The sequence below is a fragment of the Zootoca vivipara genome, chromosome 13, assembly GCF_963506605.1.
Source record: "Zootoca vivipara chromosome 13, rZooViv1.1, whole genome shotgun sequence".
Taxonomy (NCBI): Eukaryota; Metazoa; Chordata; class Lepidosauria; order Squamata; family Lacertidae; genus Zootoca; species Zootoca vivipara.
The window spans coordinates 49,978,795-50,002,422 of NC_083288.1; the positions used below are offsets into that span (position 1 = coordinate 49,978,795).

At 46.7% G+C, this 23,628-nt stretch overlaps 1 protein-coding gene across 3 annotated transcripts in view; it reads right to left on the reverse strand.

The window, feature by feature from the left end:
- Window positions 1-23,628, reverse strand: part of CHD3 (chromodomain helicase DNA binding protein 3) — a 59,635-nt gene that overhangs the window by 32,892 nt on the left and 3,115 nt on the right. For all 3 annotated transcript variants that reach the window (XM_035134441.2, XM_035134442.2, XM_035134440.2), the window contains exons 2-5: window positions 13,085-13,203; window positions 11,314-11,487; window positions 8,810-8,931; window positions 2,261-2,535 (exon numbers count right to left, since the gene is read on the reverse strand). In XM_035134441.2, the coding sequence (XP_034990332.1) occupies window positions 2,261-2,535; window positions 8,810-8,931; window positions 11,314-11,487; window positions 13,085-13,203 (690 nt within the window). The remainder of the gene's footprint in view (window positions 1-2,260; window positions 2,536-8,809; window positions 8,932-11,313; window positions 11,488-13,084; window positions 13,204-23,628) is intronic.

A 23,628-nucleotide genomic window follows, 5' to 3' on the forward strand; every position in this document is an offset into this window, starting at 1 on the left:
CATTTAGAGGCATACTGTGATAATGTGATCATCACATGGGAGAGCACCTTCAGAAGAGGCGCTTCAGACATAGAAGCTCAAACAGCTCCTTCATGAGTGCCTTGGGAACATGATCTGGCCAGGACAGTACTGAGGACAGGGCTGCCACCTGTCAACGCAGGTGCTCCATGATCAGCTGTGGTAGAGAATAAAAATGTTGAGTCACACTAATGTCCCTCCTGGTCTGTAGGAGAGCCACCCACTCCTCTTTGATGGCATTAGAAAAAGGGGAGGGAAACGGGTTTGCTCGACAGCAAGTTTGTGCTTAAAACAAAAAACAAAAGAACACTGCTGCCCTAGAGATCTGCTGCACATGTTCTGAGGTTGGGTCCTGCAATCTCAGGGCACTTAGGGAGTAAGTGCTTAGCAATAAAGACAGGCCATCCTCAGGCAGGTGATCCTCACTCCATTCTCCTTAATCTCTGGGACTCATAGAAGTTTGTCTGTTAGTCTATTTTCCTGCAATCCTCTGAATAATGCCCCCCACCCCCCGCAGCTGGATGCACCTTTCCTTTCCCTAAGTATTTTATGACCTGGTTATTATGGTATAATTATGTATAATTATGATTATACTCCCTAAGTATTTTATGATCTGGAACCCCTAGCAATTTTACGGCCATCAGATATCTGCCCATCAATGTGCTTGGGATCCTTAACTGCTGATTTGAGCTTAGAAGGAATGGAAGCCAAAGAAGAGTTGGAGGAGGGCTGATGGTGAGGTGAGCAGTGGTGCCACAGCTTCCCTCTCAAGCACTAGCTCAGGGTCCCTAGCTATTGTGTACATTCCTCAGCTACAGCCTGCTGTGTTAGATCCAGCGTAGATACTTGAACCAAGGAAGTGCCACCAGAAGCTGCTACAGTAGTGGACGCAGTGCCATCAGCCATGCAGCGCAACCAGTGCAGTATAATCTTCACTGAGGAACTCTTGGATTGAGCAGCAGAGAAAAGCAGAAGCTGGAATCCTGTATGTTCTTTGCCATTCTTATGGGTGGAGTAGACCCCCTGGAAATTGCTGCTGCTACATGACCCCCCCCCCCCTCAGCAGCAAGATCAGAAAATGGCATCACTTGTTCCTCAAGGGGGGAAACGTTATCATTCCAGCAGTCCTCCTGCATAAGGAGGCCCACTCATACCTCACTGTGCTGCCCCAAAGCAGATTTTTATCTCTGGAGACAGTCAGGAGACCAGAGTGGCAACAACAGCTGGTAATAGACAGTGGTTTCTGAGCTAGCAATACTGCTTTTTTGTGCTCTGCTAGAAGGGCACTCAGGGCACTACCAGTAATGCTGTCTGCTTCCACTGATGACCCTCCTTGGGAATCCACTGTGGGGTGCCCTGCAGCAGCCACCCAGGCAGTGAGAGAAACAGTGCTATCGGCAGCACTTTTTAACCTTCTCACCAATCTAACCAATCCTCCTTTATTTCTGTTGATGTCCTTGCAAGACTGATCTTTGCCTACTGGTGCTGTGACCAGGCAGCAGAAAAACAAAGGGAGGGAAAAGAGGAAGCGATGAAAGATAAGGAAGCAACAGTTTTTGTAATTTTTTTATGTGTAAAGCCAGAGAGAAGAGCATGCGAGCATGAAAGCTGAGAAATCTGAGGAAAAAATAGTAGAATGTCAAGGTTAAAAGCTGTGGTAAAAAACAATCACCATAGAAACAGAACAGCTGCTGTTAACCTGGGCAAGGTAGGAAAGGAGCTGAAGTGGAACATCCCTGAGTCAGCAAAGTCCTTCTGGTTTGGTGTCACATGATCCTGCCTCTGCTGGGTAGCAGTAGGAGCCTGCTTGCTTGTGGGTGCCTTCCTTCCACTGGACAGAGAAGTGAGGCTGTAATTGGGTGTGGGGAACTAGAGGGCTTAAAGTTGGTACTTTGGGAGAAGAGTGGAGTCCCGGTGTGCTGGTGTATGGATTGCTGGGAGCCAAGATCTCTGGGTCCAGGGGGAAAGAACCAGCCCCACAGCTCTAGGCACAAGATCCGACATCTTGGCTCTTTATGTTATTGGTGTGACAAACTTAATGCCACTCGGTGGCAGACACGCACGTTGTATCCTACTAGCCCACCACCACTCTCCAAAGCTCCAGTGTCAAAACATTGGAGAGGTCTGGCTTCCACAGCAAAGGAAAGTTGGACAGATCGAGCCAACAGCTTTGTCTAATGCGCGCCGCACACACGGGTGCACACACATACTTCTGCAAGGCCTGAGGTCTCCTGCTACTCACCTTTGCCTTCTTTGGTTTTGGCTTTGCGGATTGGAGGAGGCTGAGGAGGAGGCTGCAGCGGTAGTGGCGGTTGTGGCTCAGGTGAAGCAGTGACAGCCGACACTGCAGCCGACACCTGCTCAGCTACTGCAGCTGCTGCAGCGGCAGCTGCTGCTGCCACAGCTGCTGTCGACCCTTTGAAGGGGTTGTTGGCACTGAACTCCCGCCATTTAGCTCCCATGATAGTCATCATTTTAGACATCGGAATCTTGGGGTTCTTTTTGGCAATAAGAGGCCTAGGAAGAAAGGGAAATGAAACAGCAATGTAAGCTGAAGTGTGAAAACCCAACACCATCCCTTTCAGAGCCTAGCAAAGAAATGCTAAAGAAGATTTGATGCCCTTGCACTCAGCACTCTTCCCCACATAAACTTGCTACTATTTTTGATGACCCCAAGTTCTAGACTCATGAGAGAAGGAGAAAAACACCTCCCTATGCTACACCTTCTCCATACTATGCATGACTATGCACAATGGAGTTGTATTCAACCAATTTTTATTCAGCATAGACTCTCCAAAATAAATGGCCATGACTAACTTAGGTCCATTAATATCAGTGGGTCTAACGGGGGAGGGGGGGAATTATCTGAATAGAAAGAACCCAGTACCACTATCATGTGTGTTGCCCACTTTGCAAGCCTTGTTTCTAAAGGAACAAGTCCCAAATGTTGCAACCTTTCCTCACACAGAAGTTGCTCCAGCCTGCTGATCATTTTGTTTGTTTTTTCTGTTTTTCCTGCTGATTATTTTGGTTGCCTTATCCCACTTGAAGCTAAAGCATAAAACCTGGAAATCCTCACACCAGTTAATGATTTTGTATGATTTTGAAACAGACATTTTTTAATTTATGTGAAATAAATCCTGGGATTAGAGAGAGGACTGAGCAACTGTACAGCACCTGGAGCACCTTATAGAATCCAGAAGCAATTGAACCTCCCCCCCCCCCTAATAAGGCCATCAACTGGGCCTTGATGAGTTTAGATTAGGCTTCAGAAGGAGCCAAGGTATCAGAAGTGTTAAAATTCTCAAATCACTTCCTTAGTGGAGGAAGAGCTAAAGATCTAGCTCCTTTTAAAACAGAAATGGAAGTATTTGTGGTTTTATTCTGGTGGGTTGGGGTTTCTTTACACCAGGCATCCCCAAACTTCGGCCCTCCAGATGTTTTGGACTACAATTCCCATCTTCCCCGACCACTGGCCCTGTTAGCTAGGGATCATGGGAGTTGTAGGCCAAAACATTTGGAGGGCCGCAGTTTGGGGATGCCTGCTTTACACCGAGGAGATGCTTACATGTGTGTGTGGTTCTGAGCAACAATCCAGAATGAAATTCCCAAAATCAGCACATGAATGGAATATTTCAGAAGTGGCCTAATGTATTTGGGATCTAAGGCAAAAAATAAAAGCAGCTCCTTCCAGGTCTAAAAGTTATTAATGTTCCACAAAACAAGTGAAGCTAAGAGGACGTCTGAAGCTAAGCTTTTAATGTTTAATAAATTATTGTATTTTAATATTTCTGTTGGAAGCCGCCCAGAGTGGGCGGGGTATAAATAATAAATTATTATTATTATTATTATTATTATTATTATTATTACCATTACCTGGAGGCATCCTGTTGAACTACAGGATCAGTCCAACATAGAAGCAGCCTATTCCATAGAGCAAACATAAACAGATAAATCACCCCAGCTTGCCCCTCCCCTGAGCTAACCTCATAGCCCAGCAAGGCAAGGATTACAGTTGCTTGCTCCTTTTGGCTCTTATCTGTCTCAAGGGAAGACAAGAACAGCCAAACCGGAACAGGCCAATGCTCTGTTTAATCCAATAGAGGCCAACACCACACTCACAGAAACAAAGCACCATGTTGCCGTACAGGGCTGGAGGCGATAGCTCTGACCTCCTCTCCTCCTTCATCCCTCTATCCCTGCAGCCAAGAACCCTGGAGCACAAGACATCCATCATCTGCAATAATCCTCGCTGTAGATGCTGCATCTTCTTGATCTCTCTGCCCTCAACCAGCCTCAGCACTTCATCTGCTGTCAACACAAAGCGCTCGTAACCAGCATGCCGACATTTGAACCAACTGGGGCTCGAGTGTACAAGGACCTCTGGGATTTTGGCAGGCTGACATTCACAGCCCTTGTGCAATGGGCATAAATACAAGCCTTCATCCATCTGACAGGGAAAGCCATGCACAAGATTCTAAAGGGGTTAATTTCTAGCACAGCAAACCCTGACCCATGATCGTGCTCAAGCCCCGAATTCTGTCAGGATCCCTGCTGCTTCTATCCATAGACCCTGGAGCCTAAAACACCTGAAATCATGCTCCACTCAGCCTGACCCATCCATGAGATTTCACATACATTCAAGTCTAAGAATGCAGCCATAAAGGCTAGACTTCTGAAAATGAAGTCCTCAAATACTTAAAACCTGTACAAAATCCCAATTTCTTCACTTGCATGGGAAGATTACAGAAGGGCATTATTACATACATACATACATACATACATACATACATACATACATACATACATACAAGAAGTGTGCATGCACACGAAAGCTCATACCAAAATAAAAACTTAGTTGGTCTTTAAGGTGCTGCTGGAAGGAATTTTTTTATTTTGTTTCGAATACATACATGCGCACGCATGCGCACACACACACAGTGGGAGTAACAGAAGAAAGGCGTGAAAACTCAAGTCTTCCTAGAATTCCTGTTCCCTTAACCTGTATGTGGGGAAGGGGACTGGTTGCCAGTTACTCAGAGAAATGCTTCCCTTTATTATTGTATCACACATACCAGGGCACAGCTCCAGATCAATTTATGCCCTGGGCTTTGTGTTATGTCACTCAATAGAAAAATTTCAGGTTTCAACTTGAGAGTAATGCTATATTCCTGGCGATGGGGGTAGCCCAGCCATTTGCTACACACATAATGTAGCTGGGTATCATTCACTCCCATAAATGTAAGGCCTAAGAACCTCTTGAGCCAAGAGGTCATCTTGTTTCATCTTGGCTAACAATAGAAAAAATCTCCCTGGCTTGCATCTGCTAAGGTCCTTTTTCCTTGCAAGCTTTTTTTGTTCCCCTGGAACAAGGATGATCCAAGGAGGTTGATCCTCATCTTTGTAGCTGCAGAGACAAGTCTAAAAAGCCCGGCAAGTCACTGACAATTGATCAGTTCAAACAATGCTGCAAGTCTCCTTTCTTCCACCCCTGCCACCCAATCCTTGCACACCAATTTCCCTCCTTCACTTCCAGGTTGTTCAAGCCAGAGCAACCACAACTTCAACCATCTATGCCTAGGGCTAACCTTTAAACCATGATCTGAAGTGAGGCTACACACCAGTTTGAAGTTCATCCCTAACCATCGTTTGTCTGATTCAGGTGTCATGGCAAACTATGGTTAGAGCGACCTAGAAATGGAGGAGGGACTCAAGAGGAGAAGAAAGAGATGGAGAAGAGAGCATGCAAGCCCATTTCATATTCCTCGCCCTCCAAAGCATGATATGGAGGATTTTCTGAACTGAACCAATAGGAAGGCTGTTATACAGAGCTGTGCTATGATCTCATTTTGACTTCTTAATTATTGATGGTCACCATGGCCCATAATGCACTGCAGACTATTAAGGGATGCTATTAAAGAAATATGAGCTCTTGCTTTGAAAAGGAGGAGGGAGAGGGGAGGAAAAAGTCTGAATTTATTTCATTTCAAAATGCTTTCCAGAAATAGGCGGGGCTCTAAGACAAAGACAGGCCCGCATAAAACAAAGCAGCAGCAGGCCTGCTTTGCCTCGCATGTGGTGAGACTGACAAAGAATGCAGTGGGGGAAATGGGGAGGCAGAGACAAGTACAACAAGATAAAGAAAAGGCCAGCAAATGTCACTCTTTCGGACTGTGATACTATATGGGAGCAATTCTACATCCAGTGAGAGACAGAGGTGGAATATTAAAAACAGATCAAGGGGCAGAGGGGAAGGGGGGGAGAGACACACAAAGAACACAATACAAAGATAGATGGATGCAACATGACAGACTCATATCACCGCGACGCTGGGAAAAACTACAGATTATATCTCATCCTTCCTCCTGCAGAGAAATTGGATTGTCCAGGGACAAAACCTGTTTAGAAGCAGCACCAATAATAGCCACCTGCGATAACACCCAAGTTTTCCAACTCTTCAGAATATCTGTGCTAAACTCATATTTCTTTTCCATTTCCGTGATCATGTCACTTTTTATTTTGATGGTTAAAGCTGCTTCTTTATCCCTCCATATCAGTCTCAAGCTTCAGTCCACACTTTGAAAGCTGTTCACTTCTCTCCATCCCTTTCTTAAGAGTTGTAAACCGTGATCTTGCCCCAGCCACAAAGCAAAGGGCCTTCGTTCTGTTTGCTCACTCTTCAACATCACTAGCTAGGAGATGCTATAGTTGACTGAGGGGAGGGGAGGACGGCGGCTCTAGAAAACAGCAGGGTTAGCCGTGGGTTGGCAGGCACCATTTGTACTGCAGCACCATTCTTGCCCCAGCAATGCTATAGAGAACAGATTGCTGGATTCAGATGAATGGGAGACCCAGCTTCAAATCCCTGGGGCTCTGCTATGAGAGTCGCTGGATGGCCTCAGCAAATCTTCCACTCTAGGCCTGAATAACTTCACAGGGCTGCTGCCAAGGATAGAAACGTGCCAGGAACAATAAAGCACTCTGCACACTGAAGGATAGCACACCACCAGATACTACAGCATATGGCAGCTATGGAGACCTCTAGAAGTCCTGATTATACACTGCATTTCAGGAACACAGATGTCCCAAATGCACAGCAGATCTTTAAGCCCTCGGGGAGCCATGAGGAACATGTGAAAGGGCTCCAAAGGGCCTTTCCAGCAGGAGCTCCATCTTGTTGGTCTTGAGGGAGCTCTTGGCTGATCCCAGCAGCAGCAGCAGGGGAAGAAGGCAAACTGCCTCAGGTACAGGCGAGTGCCAAACAATTTAAAGCTAATTAGAGCCAGGCTGAGAGCTTTACTCTCCAAAAGCCCCACTGGCAAGCCTGTCCCCTGAGCCCCTGGCACAAATCACTGACTTGATTAAACTGGCGAGGCCCAGGTGGCCTCAAGATCTCGTGAATGTTGGTGCCGGATTGCTGCCATTGGTCACAGAGAGTTGTTGGCGGCAGAATGCACCTCAGCCCGCCAAGCCAAAGCAGGGAGATACGGGGGCCTGCCAAGGCCACTGGCAGCTGCCTTATAGCTGACATGAACTCAGCTTTGCCTGGATTGAGTCACAGGCTCACAGCCAGATAAGCCCTCAAGTCTGTGGATGCAGATACTGGGCTGTCTGGTGCTCCGGTACCTGCATTTAACAAGACTGTTTGCTGAGAAAGGCTATCTACAGCACACTCACTACAAAAACAGGTTTTTTGCTTTCTTGTCTCCTCCTCCTCCTCCCCACTCATTGCCTTTTTGCCATTTCACTACTCCAACTAGTAAAGCAATCTGTTGCTTCAGTTTAACAAACCATTCACATTCCTGCAGTTCCCAGAGACAAGAATAAGAAAAGGCAAGACTACTCAAAGGCCTTCACTCCCAAAGCATTTGTTCATTTAGTGACATCATAAAGTAGGCTGATCGCCGAAGAATTGATGCTTTTGGATTATGGTGCTGGAGGAGACTCTTGAGAGTCTCATGGACTGCAAGAAGATCAAACCTATCCATTCTGAAGGAAATCAGCCCTGAGTGCTCACTGGAAGGATAGATCCTGAAGCTGAGGCTCCAATACTTTGGCCACCTCGTGAGAAGAGAAATGACTCTCTGGAAAAGACCTTGGTGCTGGGAAAGATGGAAGACACAAGGAGAAGGGGACGACAGAGGACGAGATGGTTGGACAGTGTTCTCGAAGCTACCAACATGAGTTTGACCAAACTGCGGGAGGCAGTGGAAGACAGGAGTGCCTGGCGTTCTCTGGTCCATGGGGTCATGAAGAGTCAGATACGACTAAACAACAACAACAAAAGAACATAAGAAAAGCCCTGAAGTTGAATCAGACCGAAGGCTGATCTAGTCCAGCATGCTGCTCCTACAGCACCAACCAGATGCCTCTCGGAAGCCCACAAGTAAGACATGAGAGCAACGGCACTCTCCTACTTGTAGTCCCCAACCTCTCATCCTACAGGTAGACTACAGCCACCAGGACTAGTACTAATAACCTTATCTGATTTGAATTTATTTAATCTCATTTTAAAGCCATCTAAGTCAGTGGCCAATGGCACTAGTGCTTAAAAAGGAGTGAACAGGAGTTTGGACATCCTTATCTGACAACACACTCCTCCTTGAGTGTACATGAAACAAGTGTGTGTGATCCGCACACAGTTGTTTTTTTAAAAAAAAAAGTTAATCAGAAACCGCTGTTCACAAAGCTTACCCCACATCTCCAAACAACAATCAGTGTCTGATTTTCTTTCATTTGTGAATAGGTGGACCTTGAAGCCCACCATTCCTCCTGGATTCCAGACACTCACCTCATAAACTGGCTGAAGGCTTTGTAATTTGTCAGGGTGTGATAATCCTCCTCGGAGAAGACATGATCCACATCTTCCAGCCCCCAGGTCATGAGCAGCTGAGCAGAGGATTTCTGCTCCACCTTGAAAGAAACATGAAAAGTTCAGTATATTTTGAGCTATTTAAACAACAATCTCCCTGCTGTTGCTTTGCACCAGGGGAAGAGTGTTGGGACAAGAGAAGTGAAGGACTGGGAATGCAAATGGTTCTCTACATCAGCCCTGAGAGGAGCTGAAGCATGCCTTGACAAATTAAGCCACCATGCTGGATGCATCCACCACTCTGTGCCTGCTGGAGCATTAATCCCCTCACACTCTACCACTTTATGGACAGTGGCATCATCCCAAGGGACGGAGGAAAGGCCCACTGGGATTCTGCAACACATTCTGTGCTACAGCTGACAAATAAATATAGAGGAATCCCACAAGCATCCCAGTACACTCTATCCCTGAATGACACTGAAAGTGGGAAACCAGGAGGCTGAACTTGCTAGGCATTTGTAGGAAACATGCCTGACCATTGTTCTGGCAGCTGATCAAGAAAAACAAACCTGTATTTGGTGTAGGGTCAAGGGTGACTCCGGGTTTAATCCAGAAAAATAAGCCCACCCGGTCTCAGTAGGCTTATTTTTCTGCTTTAATACCTCCCAGAAAGCAACCTGAGCAAAATATTGAAATGTTGCCCTGTGGGGGCTCTTTTGCTACTAACCCTGTTACGTGTCTCCACAGAATAATGTCAAAGGAAGGAGCAGGAGGCTCCAGCTTGGGAACAATGCTACCTTAAAGACTGCTCTCTCTCACACAAAACTGCCCAGTTGTTAAGAGCTCAGACCCATGGGTCTCTCTGCCTGCTGAAGCAAAGCAAGTGGTAACCCTTGACAGAGTTTCTTACATTACAGCAGACCAGCTCTAGAAGACTCTCCCCCATGGAGGCTTGTTTGGTACTGAGCTCAATGTCTTTTTGGAACAAATTGGAGAGGCCTATTTATTTGCTTGGGTATTTTAAGATGTGGAGCTCTATACTTTTTTTTCCAGGCATTCTGCTTTGTTTGCTACTGCTTTCCAATATATCTCATTGTATTCTATTGGTTTTATATTTTTAAACCCTGAGACACCCTGAGATCATTTATCTACTGAATATTCATTCAATAAAAACCTAAAATAAAGAAGATCAAAGTCCCTGCCTTTCAGCACTGTAAATGCCCATGAAGAATAAACACAGGTGCTGGCAGAGATTGTGTGAGGAGCCTGAGAAACTGTGGAGCTCTCTGCATTCTCTTGCTGGGTCTGCCTTGCTCACACTTCTTTGCCTCAGTGATGGGCACCTGGAGCTGCAGCCATGCCGTGCACCGGGGGGGGGGGTGAGCTGCGCAGGGGGCAGCGTGATCCGCGCATGACCGAGAGATCCACCACACATGGCGGCGGTGGGGCCATCCGCTGCCCGCAGCCTGGGGCAGTGGGGCAAGCCCCCCACAGTGTGCCTTTTTGTCACTCCCTTCATGGATGACACCGGGGCGGGCCATCCCCAACCCCCCTTCCTACGCCCTTGCTTTGCCTATGGCTTTTTCAGCAGGTGGCACTGAGAAAAATATCTGGGTATGTGGGATTATCCAGAAGCCAACACAGCGTGAAGAAAAAGTGTTTGGAGGGTTTATTGTTGCCTGACCCAGGTGGCGCTGTGGTTAAACCACTGAGCCTAGGGCTTGCTGATCAGAAGGTCAGCAGTTCGAATCCCTGTGATGGGGTGAGCTCCCGTTGCTTGGTCCCAGCTCCTGCCAACCTAGCAGTTCGAAAGCACGTCAAAATGCAAGTAGATAAATAGCGGGAAGGTAAACGGCGTTTCCATGTGCTGCTCTGGTTTGCCAGAGCGGCTTTGTCATGCTGGCCACATGACCTGGAAGCTATACGCCGGCTCCCTCAGCCAATAATGCGAGATGAGCGCGCAACCCCAGAGTCGGTCACGACTGGACCTAATGGTCAGGGGCCCCTTTACCTTTAATTCTCCAATCAGTGCTAGCACAGCCTTGCATGGTGGAAAAGTGTGGGGATTGTTGAAAAGTACAGGGCTGCAGAAACACAGACGGGTCTAATTCTGGGTCTCGGCATGAGCACAAAACCTATAATTCTGCCCCTCCCATCCCAACTGTTTTGTTTTAGTTCTTCTTTTTATTATGTTATTTTGTGTTCTTACAATTATTATTAAAATTATTTTTAAACCAAGCTATTTGAAAACTCTGGGTGGTGGTGGCTCTAGTCTGGAGTCTGAGGTGCAAACTCCCTGAGTTATCCAGCAAGTTCCAAGGGTCCTCCCTCGGGAGGTTGCAGACTCTCCTTCCTTGGAAGTTTTTAAGCAGAGGCTGGATGGCCATCTGTCATGGATGCTTTAGTTGAGATTCCAGCATTGCTTGGGGTTGGACTAGATGACCCTTGAGGTCCCTTCCAACTCTACAATTCTAGGATTCTACCTTTGGCTTTTGCACTCCATCTTCTTCCGTCTTTTTCCGTCGTTTTGTCTTTTTCTCCTTCTTCTCCCGATGCTTCCTCCGCTTTTTCTTCCCCACTCCTCCATAGTCACTGCCGCCACTCTCTGACTTGGCCCGATACTCCTCTCGGTCAGATTCAAACTCATCCTCACTGACCTGCCAAGGGGAAGACAGAGAGTGAGAGGGCACAACAAGTGAGATCATTAGCATTAATTAGCAACAGCCTTCCTGCTGGGCAAAGGAGCCCGTGCCAGGACAAGGGCAACCCGTTCATTATGGTGAGATAAAGTGGCTTAGCAAAATAACCAGCCTGCAGTTACTGTCAACCCGCAAATCAAACAGTAAACCTTGAAGAGATGATTCAGCAGCAGCATGCCTCAGGCAGAAAACCTTCTGTTACAAAGCAAGAGCCCCCAGGGAGGTGCAGCCCACTGACAGGGAGGTCCAAAGACTTCTGTGACTGGTGCATGGGAAAACTAGGGATATTACACAAACAACTCATTTTCATCCAAAATGAAGAGGGGAGATTAAAAAAAACCCTATGAGGAATCTCTCCCACCCAGTTAAATGTGTGCCTTTTGTGCCCCTCCATTTGCGGTTCGAGGACCCGCCCCCCGCGAGAAATAAAGACACAGTGACACATGGTATTTGAGTTAATGGGTAGAATAAGGCCACAACTTTATTGGTTAGAGCAAGTGAGAGGTATTGGCATAGGCATTGGACTCTCTAGCAAGCGTGACTCCACCCCGCTCAGCGGGGGGGTCATATCGGGTTAACACCCCAAGGAAGGAGCCTGTTGATGCAAATACAACTGAAAGCTCCCCCTGGTGCCACCGGGGGTCGTGCCATGGCCCTAGCCACCAGCAGGGCATCGGACGGGATCCACGACCGCCGGATCCCTTAAGGGGATGCCCCTATAAGAGGAGGGTTGGATGATGGCCACAACCAGTCCTCGAACACACCAGACTACTCCATATTCCAATGCCTACCGCCCAATACCAAAAGAAGTTGTGACGAATTGCTATGAGGTAGGCGAAAAAACCAAGAGGCCGGTGCCAATTAGCCAATTGGATAAAAAACTCCTACCAGGCCCCTTGGGCAACCAAAGGCGACCAACCGAAGTCCATAGCAAGGTCAAAGCAAACACACTAAGGGAAGACCTAAAGGGAGGGTGGGCGGGAGATCCGTTGAGGTGCAGCAGCAGAAGGGGAGATCCGGAGGCTGCCGTGCTCTTTTGAAGCAGGTAAACACCGCCCACGAGCTGGCCCTATTGGCCAGCCAGGGCCCTGAACGCGGCAGCAGGTATAGGTGGAGCAGGGGGCCGAACACGCCCCCCTGCTCGGTGCGTAGAGCGGGTCCCACCCGCAAAGTCCCCCCTCCCTGAAGAGGAGGAATCTAATCCACCATAGCCTTCAACAAATGCGGAATTCCACCTCTGCATACCAGGACTACATAAGCTGAAGAACCAATTAGCTAGCATAGCCGGGGGTGGGTGGCAGGGAATCCCAGTCCAAAGTCAAACTTCGCCGTTTCTTTCTAGTGAACTCTTTAGCCTTTGAGGGGTCAGAATGGCCAAGGCATCAAGGAACTCTGCCCCCCTTGCAAACTGGTTCCCCGTAGGCCCCAGTAAGACAGTCTTGCCACTATCACGACTGCCCCATCAAACGTCCACCTCCTTCAAAAAGCAGCAAGTCACTAATGCCATTAACAGATATGCACGCATGTACAAAGTGGAGAAAAGGAGGCAACTTACTAATTTCTTGCGCTTCCTGGGTTTCCCTGGCTTGTTCTCTTTCTGCTTTTTGGGCCCTCGTTTCTTCTTCTTGACAACAAGGGGGCTCTCCAAGTTGCGCAGCTCTTCCTCCTCTTCGTCTGAAAATAAAGGGAGGGGTGGGAGGGAGGGAAATGAGTCCAACAAAAAAAGACAGAAAGAGAAGGAAATCACTTGTGTGCTTTGCTACTTCTGGGCAGCTACCACTCCAAGCTCACGCACATGCTGAAACAATTATCCTCTCTCCATTCCTCACACTGTGCTCTCTGCCAGCAGGTCTCACCACTGCACTGAAAGAGCCACGCTAGGGGAAGCTGGAAACCCTGGTGGAGTTCCCTCTCCTCCTCACCCCTGTGGTCAACTTTATCCAGACAGGCTTGAACGATTCTATTTTTTACTATTAAGGCGGTTTTGCTTTCACTCTCCCACCCCTCCCCCACCCCGCTTGGTCAGAAGAGCAGCCATCTGTTCCAACACTCTCAAGACGGTCACAGGGCACAGACGACAATCCCCCTAAGGGACTTCCACAAAAACCTTGGCTCATTTCGCTTCACAAAACAGTTGAAGCCATGAAGGGCAGTGGGTAAGGAGGGGAGGCAATGGGTGACCTGCCTTTTGGCACAGGAGGCTGCAAGTGCATATGGGCCACCACCTAAAACACTTGTGGGTTGAAATTCAAGGCCAGGCAAAGAAAAGGCACTTCTGAGGCTACAACCTCACCCACCCTCCCATTGCTGAATGGGGAAGGTTGATTTAGTCCTACATAAGTGCACCGAGCACACCCCTCCTCACAAGGGGATGGGGAAGGAGTAAATGCACTCTCCTACGTACAAAGCATGCAAACAGGATGAAAGCAAGACACGTCTGTCTGAATGACCCTAAAGTTGGTCTCCTCTGTTCATGCGAGGGCTGCCTACGAGTTCATCTCCTCCCTTCTGTCCTGTTGCAAATGCCAAATGACAATACTCTGCACCTGGTACGGCCAGCCTTCCTACCCTAAAAAGAGATTATGCAACCTTTTATATGGTTGGGAGTTGCAGGTCACTCTCCCTCCTCCTGCTACTTCCCCAGCCCAGTGTTCCAAATTCTCTTAATTCCAGCCTGCGATGGCTAAGGACCCCCATGTCTTGGTGCCTTGCCAGCTCACCTCCAGCAGCTGCTGTCTGATGCTCTTCCCAAAGCACTACCACCCTTCCCTTACAAGCTCCTCAGTCCCAGCAGATGAATGGGAGACCTGGGGCTGGCCACTGCTCAAGTGCTTCCTGGTAGCACTGCAAGGCACAGTGGTGCCAACTGGGTGGGCCAGGGATTTAAAGAAAATCCTCCAGGCAGGCTGGCTGAAGGCTGGTTGTCACTGACACAGACACTCTACCATGCAGCAGGTGTAGCGACGAGGCATAACTCCTTAATAGGAGTCACCCGGGCCAACTCCCCTCTCGTTCACACTTCTTGTAAATCAGAAGCGACTCTGCCGGCATCAACTGAAATTACTTCAGTATATTAAGACAGAGGAGGGACCATTAATCCTCTGCGTTTTCTCCGACAGCTTTTCAACCTCCTGCTCCCCTCGGTGCACAGAGGAAGGCTCTATCTACAGCGAGCCGCACACGGAGGCTACACACGCCGCCGACTCGTTAATATCACAGGACAGCCGGCTCAGTGGTAATTAGACGCTCCAGAGCCACTCTGCCCCCTTGAGCGATTTCTCTTGTCTTGCCAGACAAGGCGGGCGGGGAAGGAGACAGAAGAGTCTTGCTGCTAACCTGGCTGTGATTAATGTGGGACGTAACCCCACTAAGTGTCGGTGCTCAGAAAACCTTTTCCCAAACTAGAAGGACCAATACGTCAGGTTCTGTCACCATTTGCCCAAATCCCTTCCAAGTCTGGGCAACGCAAGCCTTTGTTGTTTCATCTGACGCTGACCAACCCAGCTTCCCAAGAATTGGGTTGAAATCTAGGCTTAGGGCCCCTGAGATGGGAGAATCACAGATTATGTTAGTGTTGCAGCTCCAGGCTTCTGAAATGGGTCTCCTACTGAAATTGAACAAACAAGTTCTTGTGGTTAGGAAGTGACTGAAGACATATTTGAGAACCCTTTCCCTGAAGTGCAGCCCACAAAAATAAATCTACAAATAAACAAACAGATGGAAGGAGACTGAAAGTCCACCAAGCCCAACCCTGGAGGTAAGAGGCAACTAACCTACTTTGAGCCTGGTTGATGCATATATGAAATATGAACTGTAACATATTTTGCACTCTGAAAAGTCCTGTATTACAAGTATCATTATGCAGGATTGCTCCTGAACCTATACTGCTCCTGCTCACACCTCAAGCAACTTCTCTCAATAGCCACCCCCGCAACCCTTGCTGTTATACAGAGCACCACCACTCCAAAAGCCATGATACTTGAAGTGGACAGGGAACTGGCTTAGCTTTGGAAAACCTGTGTCCATTGCCTGGCCTCATTACAGGTCAAAGTCTCAGCCTCAGGTAAAGGTCTAAAAGGAACACGGCTAGGTGGTGTGTCTGTCCAGAGCCTGGATTCAGGACTGCTGAGAAACCTCTGTGGACACTGCTCCAAGTCTCTTGGGGAGAAAAGGTGGACAATGTAACAAATGCATAAAAATCAATTTATTCTACAGCTGCCAACCCAGCTGTTCTTCCTTTTATCCTTCACAGTCTGGCCTAAGTTGTCTGCACACCTGGGACACATATTAAAATACTCTCAGACTCCCACCAGCATTTCCAGATGAGGAAAGGCAGGGCAGGGGAGAGGGAAACATAGGCAGACATGTCTTGCTGGGGGAGACCCCTGCCACACCCCTGCTCCCTTTCAACCAGCATTGAACTGACTACAAGCTTCATCTGATAAGAGTACTGTTGCTGCTGCTTACAAAAAGTGTATTCCCTTGCAACATGGGTTTGTCTTCCCAGAAACTCCAAGGAGGCTTGATGCTTCAGGGAGACACAAAAGGGCCAAGCAAGGCACAGTGCATCTGGGCATGGGATATGTAGCGAGAAGGTTCACCATATGATGACTGGTTGTGACAGCTGTATAAATTTTTGTTGGAAGAGAACGAGAACTCAAGACTGATTAGAGTGGAGAGATTGTTTTGTGTGAAGAAGAAATATACCTACATGTGCCCAATACCTTATGGGCACCCGTGGACATGACCTAATGGTCAATTCCAAATTACCGGTAGCATTGTGCCCTTCCCAGGCCTGATCTAAAGCATTCCAAAGTTTCAGTTTCATATTCCCATTGCAGTTTTCTTTCCTGCTGCAGAAGGTAGAACCCGAACCAATGGCACCCCCATGTATAAGACGCTCCCTGTTTTTTGGGGACTCCAAATTAAGAAAATGGGGGGGGGGGAGAGATTGTCAAGAGTTGTAGAGTTGTTAAGCTTTTTGGGTGGGATTGCCCACAGCTGTTGAGCTTGGGGGGGGGGGGTTGCCGAAAATCGCTCACCCGACTGACCAATGCTTAAAATCGCAAAAGCCGCCAATCGCCCGCCCAATTGCCGCAGGGGCAGCCAATCGACAACAGCCCTTGCCACAGTCACCAATCAACCACCCAATAGCCGTTGACAATCTCCTGCTCACGGCTGCAACCAATCGCCCACCCCCCCCCCACTGCAGATTCTGTGTACAGTATAAGACGACCCCCAATTTTTAACATAATTTTTTAAGGAAAAAACTCGTCTAATACATGGAAAAATACGATATCTATATCAATAATTCACTCCAGATAGATCTCTGAGAGTCCGGCAGATGCACTCTATTCATGTCCCTATTTACATAAGATAGGAATGGATACCAAATCTCTATAAAGCTGTATTCTTTGCTTATTCCAGTGGCACCCAGACAAGGTGAGATACCACATGTGTATACCATCCTTGTAACATATAGCCTGACCTGGTTATCCAGTGCTGTGCCACCTCTATATGTGCAGCTGCCAATAATGAAGTCACCATGCACCAAGGCCCCTCATGCACAGAGAGCAATGCTAGCCAAAGATCTAGAACTACCTGAATAACATCAGATATGACCCAAAATACCTTTGGCCAAAGCTCCTGCACCAGAGACAGTCCCACCAGAGATAAAAAGAAAAGGGAAAGCCTCCCACAGCCTCTCCAGCATCATGGCAGTAGCTGCTTGTCTACATGCTTTGACCATACTAAGGTGAGGTAAGACCTGTGCACCTCAGCACAGAAGCTCTAATTCTCACTGAGGTTGTACAAATAAGTTTTCTAACCCACATTCTCTCCCACTTGTCTTCTGTAATTACAATATCCAAATCCACCTCTCCCACTGATTTTAGGCTACCTGCAACTCAGATATTAGCAAACTGCAAGTCCTAGAAAAGGTGTAAGCCAACATGGTGACTCAGATATTGTTGGACTACATCTCCCAATAGCCCCAGCCAGAATGGCAAATGCCCAGGGATTGTGGGAGTTGTAGCTTAACAACAATCTGGAGGACACCATGCTGGCTGGTTACCCCTATGCTAAAGATAGCACCCTTCAAGTCATTCTCCTTGCTCAGGCACATGCTTTCATATGCTATCACAGACCTCAACTGCTCTCCAGATCACAGTAGCCTCTTTGTGAATGCCTTCACCTGACATAACTGAAACCCTTCACCTTTGCATTCTTTCCATGATTAGTCTATGCTCTCTAAGCAGTTGGGCCAACCTAAACTAGATCTCTTTGCCCAGCTTTCTGGTACCCTCCAGATGGACTACAATTCTCAAAATGATGGCTGGAGCACCTGATGGGAAGTGCAGTCCAACAGCAACTAGAAAGAAGGCACCAGGCTGGCAAAGCCTGTCTTAGCTAATAGTGTACATCCATCCAGTCTTGCATTCTGAATAGTGGTCTTATTTGTCTTTGTGCCTACATCTTGGATAAGCCAATAATATAAATAAGCCACTGTATCAATAGTCATACTTAAAATAGGCACTATATTTATTATTGGTCCAGTTCCTTAAGATGTCGTTAGCAGGGGCTAGCAGAAGATATAGATCTCCCTTTTCAGATAAACTGGAAGCTAATATGATTTTCTACTATCCTACTTGCCCATTTTTACTGAGAAGAAAAAATTATACCGTATATATAAATAGCACCAATATTGCGATATTTTCCTTTCAACCGGCTGGCCAATCTATAACAGCTGTTAAAGACAAGGCAGTTGTTTTACACTGCAGGTGGGTGGTCGTACATTGAATATTCCCATACATAAAAAACCAACAACCCCCAAACACACTTCCTTGAAACGTGGAAAATCAGTGCAGGGCCTGATGTGCTAATTTACAATCAGCATAGATAATTACATAGGAAAGTGATCAGAAATATAATCGCCCACCTGTAGTCAAGTGGTACAAGTCCAGAGTTCTAGCACCTCATTCTCCTAACTTGTAAAACAGCTCTAGGCCACCCAGAGAGCTTCACAACCAAACAGGTATCTGAAACAGTGTTTCTCATGTTCATCACATCATGTTGGCACCTATCTAACAATAGATTGTTCTGACGATCAATGACTTGAGGTCCATGAAGCAACGCACAACTTAGAAGTATCACAGATATTACAATTTGTAGTACAGTAGCAGCTTTACATTTCACCTTCATATTTAGCATTAATTCCCCTCCAAGGGCCCTTGCAACCACTATGGAACATCATAGGTTCTCTGCCCTTCCCCAACTACTGCTAATTATACATCTGCACAGGATTTGGCCCACCAAGGTAGCCTGGAACATTTGCTGATATTTTTAGAAACAGGGTGATGAATGAGTTCCAATCTAGACAGGGGAACATCATCAAGAGCACAGCCAGTACACAGAGAGAGAGGCGGTAGCTTCCAACTTACACCAGGGAGCCAGAAGTCACCGCCACCCAATGTCTCTTGGGTGACCTACAACACAATGTGTTGTCAGGCTCTGAAGTCCTGGCCCCTCTTTGCTCATTTCCTATCACCCCACCCCTATGAGCCACAGGACACAAACTACTGTATAAATCACAGCTGGCACTAATTGGCTCACTGCGCCAGCAGCTCTGCTGAGAGGTCGTAGGCTAAACGGGGCTGCAGGAAGCTAAACTGCCCTCTTGTGCCCCCGCAGGGGGGTTCCTCCAGGTCAAAGATTAAACATACTGACTACAGAGAAAGTCAGCGTGTGCGTGGGAATAGCACAGCGTCCACTCTTTGTGGGTAAACAGAGAACCTGCATTTTTCTCTTCAAACATGGTGCAAATCCAAGCCCTTCCTCTCCACCCACCCAGCAACAGAATTTTATATCCACAATACAGGCCAGCCAGATCTTCCTTGCTCATGCCAACTCGGCCTCCATTTACAACAGTGCCAAACTCAAAATAGCCACGGGAGCTGCTCCGAGAGATAAATCAGGCCTGTGGGGGAAACAATCACATACAAATGTTGGCATCATCAGCTCAATCCCACCTTCTCAGCTCAGATCTGCCCATCACCCCCTCAACCATCTGAGGTTGGCCAGCTCATACAATGCAGGCACACGCCTGCTAGATTTCAAAGACAATCCAGTGACTGGTTGAGTCTCTTTTCAAATTGCAGTCTAAAAATACCCAGCAGACCTCCTAATTTTAATGCCTCAGATTAAAACCAGGTGCAAAAGCAGATCTAGGTTTAACTAACCAAGAAGAGGCTGATACTCCACTACAGGCAGAGGAAAGTGGGCACGGGACATACATTACTACATAATCATTGCCCACATTGAGTCAACCAAGCACTTATGTGTTGTTTTTCAATCTTGCAAATAAAGCCGAAACCCCCACCGCTTCCAAACGCTTCCCCCACCCCACTTCAGTTAACAAATGCTGTTAAGATTAATGGATATTGGTGCAATAACCACCTTTCAGGCGCCCCTCTTCCACCTCCTCCCATTCCTCCCTCCTTTTCTCTGCTTGCTATATTTTTGCATCTGGCACAATCCTAGCTCCTTCTGACAATACAACATTTATCTCTGAATCCTGCAAGCTGATTCACCTTGTTGCATTTCCCTCATACCACGCCGCCTTCCTTCTGCTTCTGATGGGATGGAATTGACAAATACGAGGGGGGGAAATACACCAGGGTAGGCTTATCAGACACCCCCTCCCCCGCAACTCTTGTCAATTTCTAATCTATCTATCAATCTTTTTTTCCTCCTACTTCTTCCACGCATTCTTCTCCCCCTCCACCCCCCCTTTCCTAATCATAATATTGGCACACATGCGCAGAAGATTCTTATATTTGGCAGGCAATCAACTAGAATTTTCCACACACGTGATATTTCTACTCCCTACCTTGAAAATATATATTATATAAGGCTAACAAAGGATCTGGAAAGGAAATGGGGAGGGGGGATAAGGAATGTAGATGTGTAGCCATAACTACAAATTACAGAAGACCAACCCTGCTTAGAATTGCCATCTCTTTCACGACAAACGGTATATATGTATTTCAATTTAATACAAAAAAATAAATGGATGGCCAATTTAGAAAAAAAAAAGAACAGCGCCTTTTATCTGTGTCAGTTAATGGAGGAGAATAACAGCCATTTCCATTAGTGAGAAATCTTAATCATCAGGGTGAAAACAGTCATGCGGAGATGAGGGTGGCAAGGGGAAAATAGCATATTCAGTGAGATGGGGAAAGATTTACGGGCATGGCTCAATTCTACAATTTGTCCACCAAAAGCAATGGTGGATTAAAAGTGAGGCAGGTTTTTCTAAACTCTGATTTCTCAAGAGTTGGGCATGGTAGGAAAGAAACAAGAATGAAGCCATCACATTTTCAAAAAATAGCTTGACAACCAGCTGTAATCTTCAGCCAGTGGTTGAAAACAGGATGGTTGTTTTCTAGCCAGTTACACCACTACAAATCTAGACTAGAAGGGCACCACCTGGCAAGAAGCATTGCTGGCACACACACAATTGACAGATATGTGCTCCAATGAAGCTGGGGGAGGTCAGAGCACCAAGGCTTCCTTCCAGATCTCTGAGGCCTTCTTACATTGCAAGGGGTGTATTACCTTGTTGGAGTGTGAAACAGACAGGATGAACCAGTTTAACATCAAGAATTATCAAAATATGGAATGCTTGTGGATTAGAAGCCAGTGGTTCAAAAGTAGCCTACAAGTGGAACCCCATGAAAATGAATTAGTTATTTCATTATATATCTTTTAATACTTTGGTATTGTCTCTCTGCTTTCCTCCAGCACCTCTCCTTGCATTGGTGGACTAGCCTGGTGCTTCCCAACCCTTCTATTCTTCAGGTTATATCCACCACCACCACCCCTGTTGCCTTTGCATTGTTCTCTTGGTCAACACTCGACTTTCTTCTGACCCCAGGTGCCCCTGGGTGTCAATATTTCCTGGTTTTCTTCCCGGCAAAGTCCATTTCTGGTTACAGCATGGTCTTCTTCATTCCCCGAGCTCCACTCCTGAGCCCACTTCTGCACCCTCTGGGCCCTCCCTTCCCTTCCTTTCCCTTCCCTGCATTCTCCCACCTTCCACTCTATCTTGTGCAACTGTACAAGCAACATTCATTTCCATGGAGCCAATACCTAGATTGCTGTTGTGTCAAAGCATTTCTTTAAAATCCACTTACATTCTTGGAGAGCTAAAGCATTGTCAAGTACAACTTTTTGCAAGTCAGCTGGAATGAGATTCCACTATGGACCTGGTAACTGCTCTTACCATCCTTGGAATCACAAGCCCTTCCATTACTATGCCCAGTGCAGAGATCATGAAGGTTGATCTCCTTGTGAATTTGCAGAGTTGTGCAAAGTATAAACAACTATAAACAAAAAAACCTCATCATAGATACAGGCTGAAAAGGTTCCTCCCACAGGCAATAGGAGCAATATCTAGTTTACAATATTCCTAGTCCACATGCCTTTTTGTTGTGGTGTTCCATCATAGGAGGAAAATTACCCTCTAGATTTTGAGCCCAGGTGAAATCACAAGCAACATCTGTCACACTGCTTCAAGCAGCACTGGCTTGTGATCTACAGTACTCCAAAAAAAAAAACCCACTTCTGGCCAGCTGAGTGAGGAACCTCCAGCTCTGATAGAGTTTCCCATGCCGTTCCATCGTCAAGATACATGCTGTACATTAGCCAACCACAGAATCGGGGGAGCTGGCATTTCCCAAGAATACTCAGAAATGCAGTTGTTGTTTTCAATGAGAAATTATTTTACATGTAGGACATAGCTCTTTGTGAGGGCTTGAGACAGGTAAAGTTAATTCATAAAGTAGCAGAACTGTTGCTGGGGAGTCCACAATCTAATTAAATCAAAGAAAGGTTGACAGGCAGCACCCTTTCTACAAAGATCACATCACCCATTTTTCTATCACTCTGGAAAGGCAGTACGTACAACCAGGTTTTTTTAGAAATGCCAAAACTGCAGGTGCTGCAAGGACCATTTGCTCAGCCACAGACACAGTGTGGAAAGGGTCCATCAACTTGTGAGATAACCATATCAAGTATTTAAGAGCTTCTTGTGCACACTCGTTTCCATCCTGTGCTTACACCGTTACCTGTTCCTGCAGGATACAGGGTAGCACTTTTTGAACTATGCCCAATAAAACAAGGCACTGCCACTGTCTGCCAGTGTCAGCAGAACTGAACCTTAAAGCATTTCCTGTGCAAGTTATCATAGCATAATAAATTGTAAACTTTGTATGACAGAAAGCCATTTTGCTTCTCACTTTGCTCATACTGCATTTATATTTAAACCAGAAGCAAGCAATGCAAGCAAGCAAACCTACCTTGTTGAAACACATGTACAGTACCAGTAATTTATCATCAGTAAATTATCTGATATCCTTAACAATACCGAGAGAGATGACCAGAGGGTCACTGATAATCAGAGGTGGCAGATAATCAGTTTAAGACAGACATAGTGTTGTGATCGTTTTTAATGTTTAAGTATCTCTTGCTAGCCACTTCGTGGGCTATCTGAATGGGTCTTGGCAAGCCTGTCTAGGCCTTTAAAAATGCAAGAGGAATTCCCCCCCTATATATTGCTTTATATAAGCTAGACTCCTGACACCACCAATTTGGCCTTAAAGTTACCCAAGTTGCATTTCAATATGCAACCCTCAATGTCTAGACCTGCTTAATGGTCCAACCACCTTTCCTGTCACATGGATGGGGCCTTACTGTATGTGCTTCGCCTTCTGTTTTTATTCATCTTTCTTAGAATGATCATCTGTGGTTTGGGCCTGTTTTTATTGATTTTTGTAATAATAATAAAAAACACATTGGACGCAGGGGCTGAATAAATATTATTATGACTGACTCTGTAAGATCAAAAGGCAACAAAAGCTCCTGATCCACACACAGAATCAAAAGTCCTTTTCCCATAAGGAGCCATCCACTACCACCCAATTCCAATCAATGGGCCTGTAATACTATGAACAATAGTATTCCTCCATTCTGAAGGAAATCAGCCCCGAGTGCTCACTGGAAGGACAGATGCTGAAGCCGAGGCTCCAATACTTTGCCTGG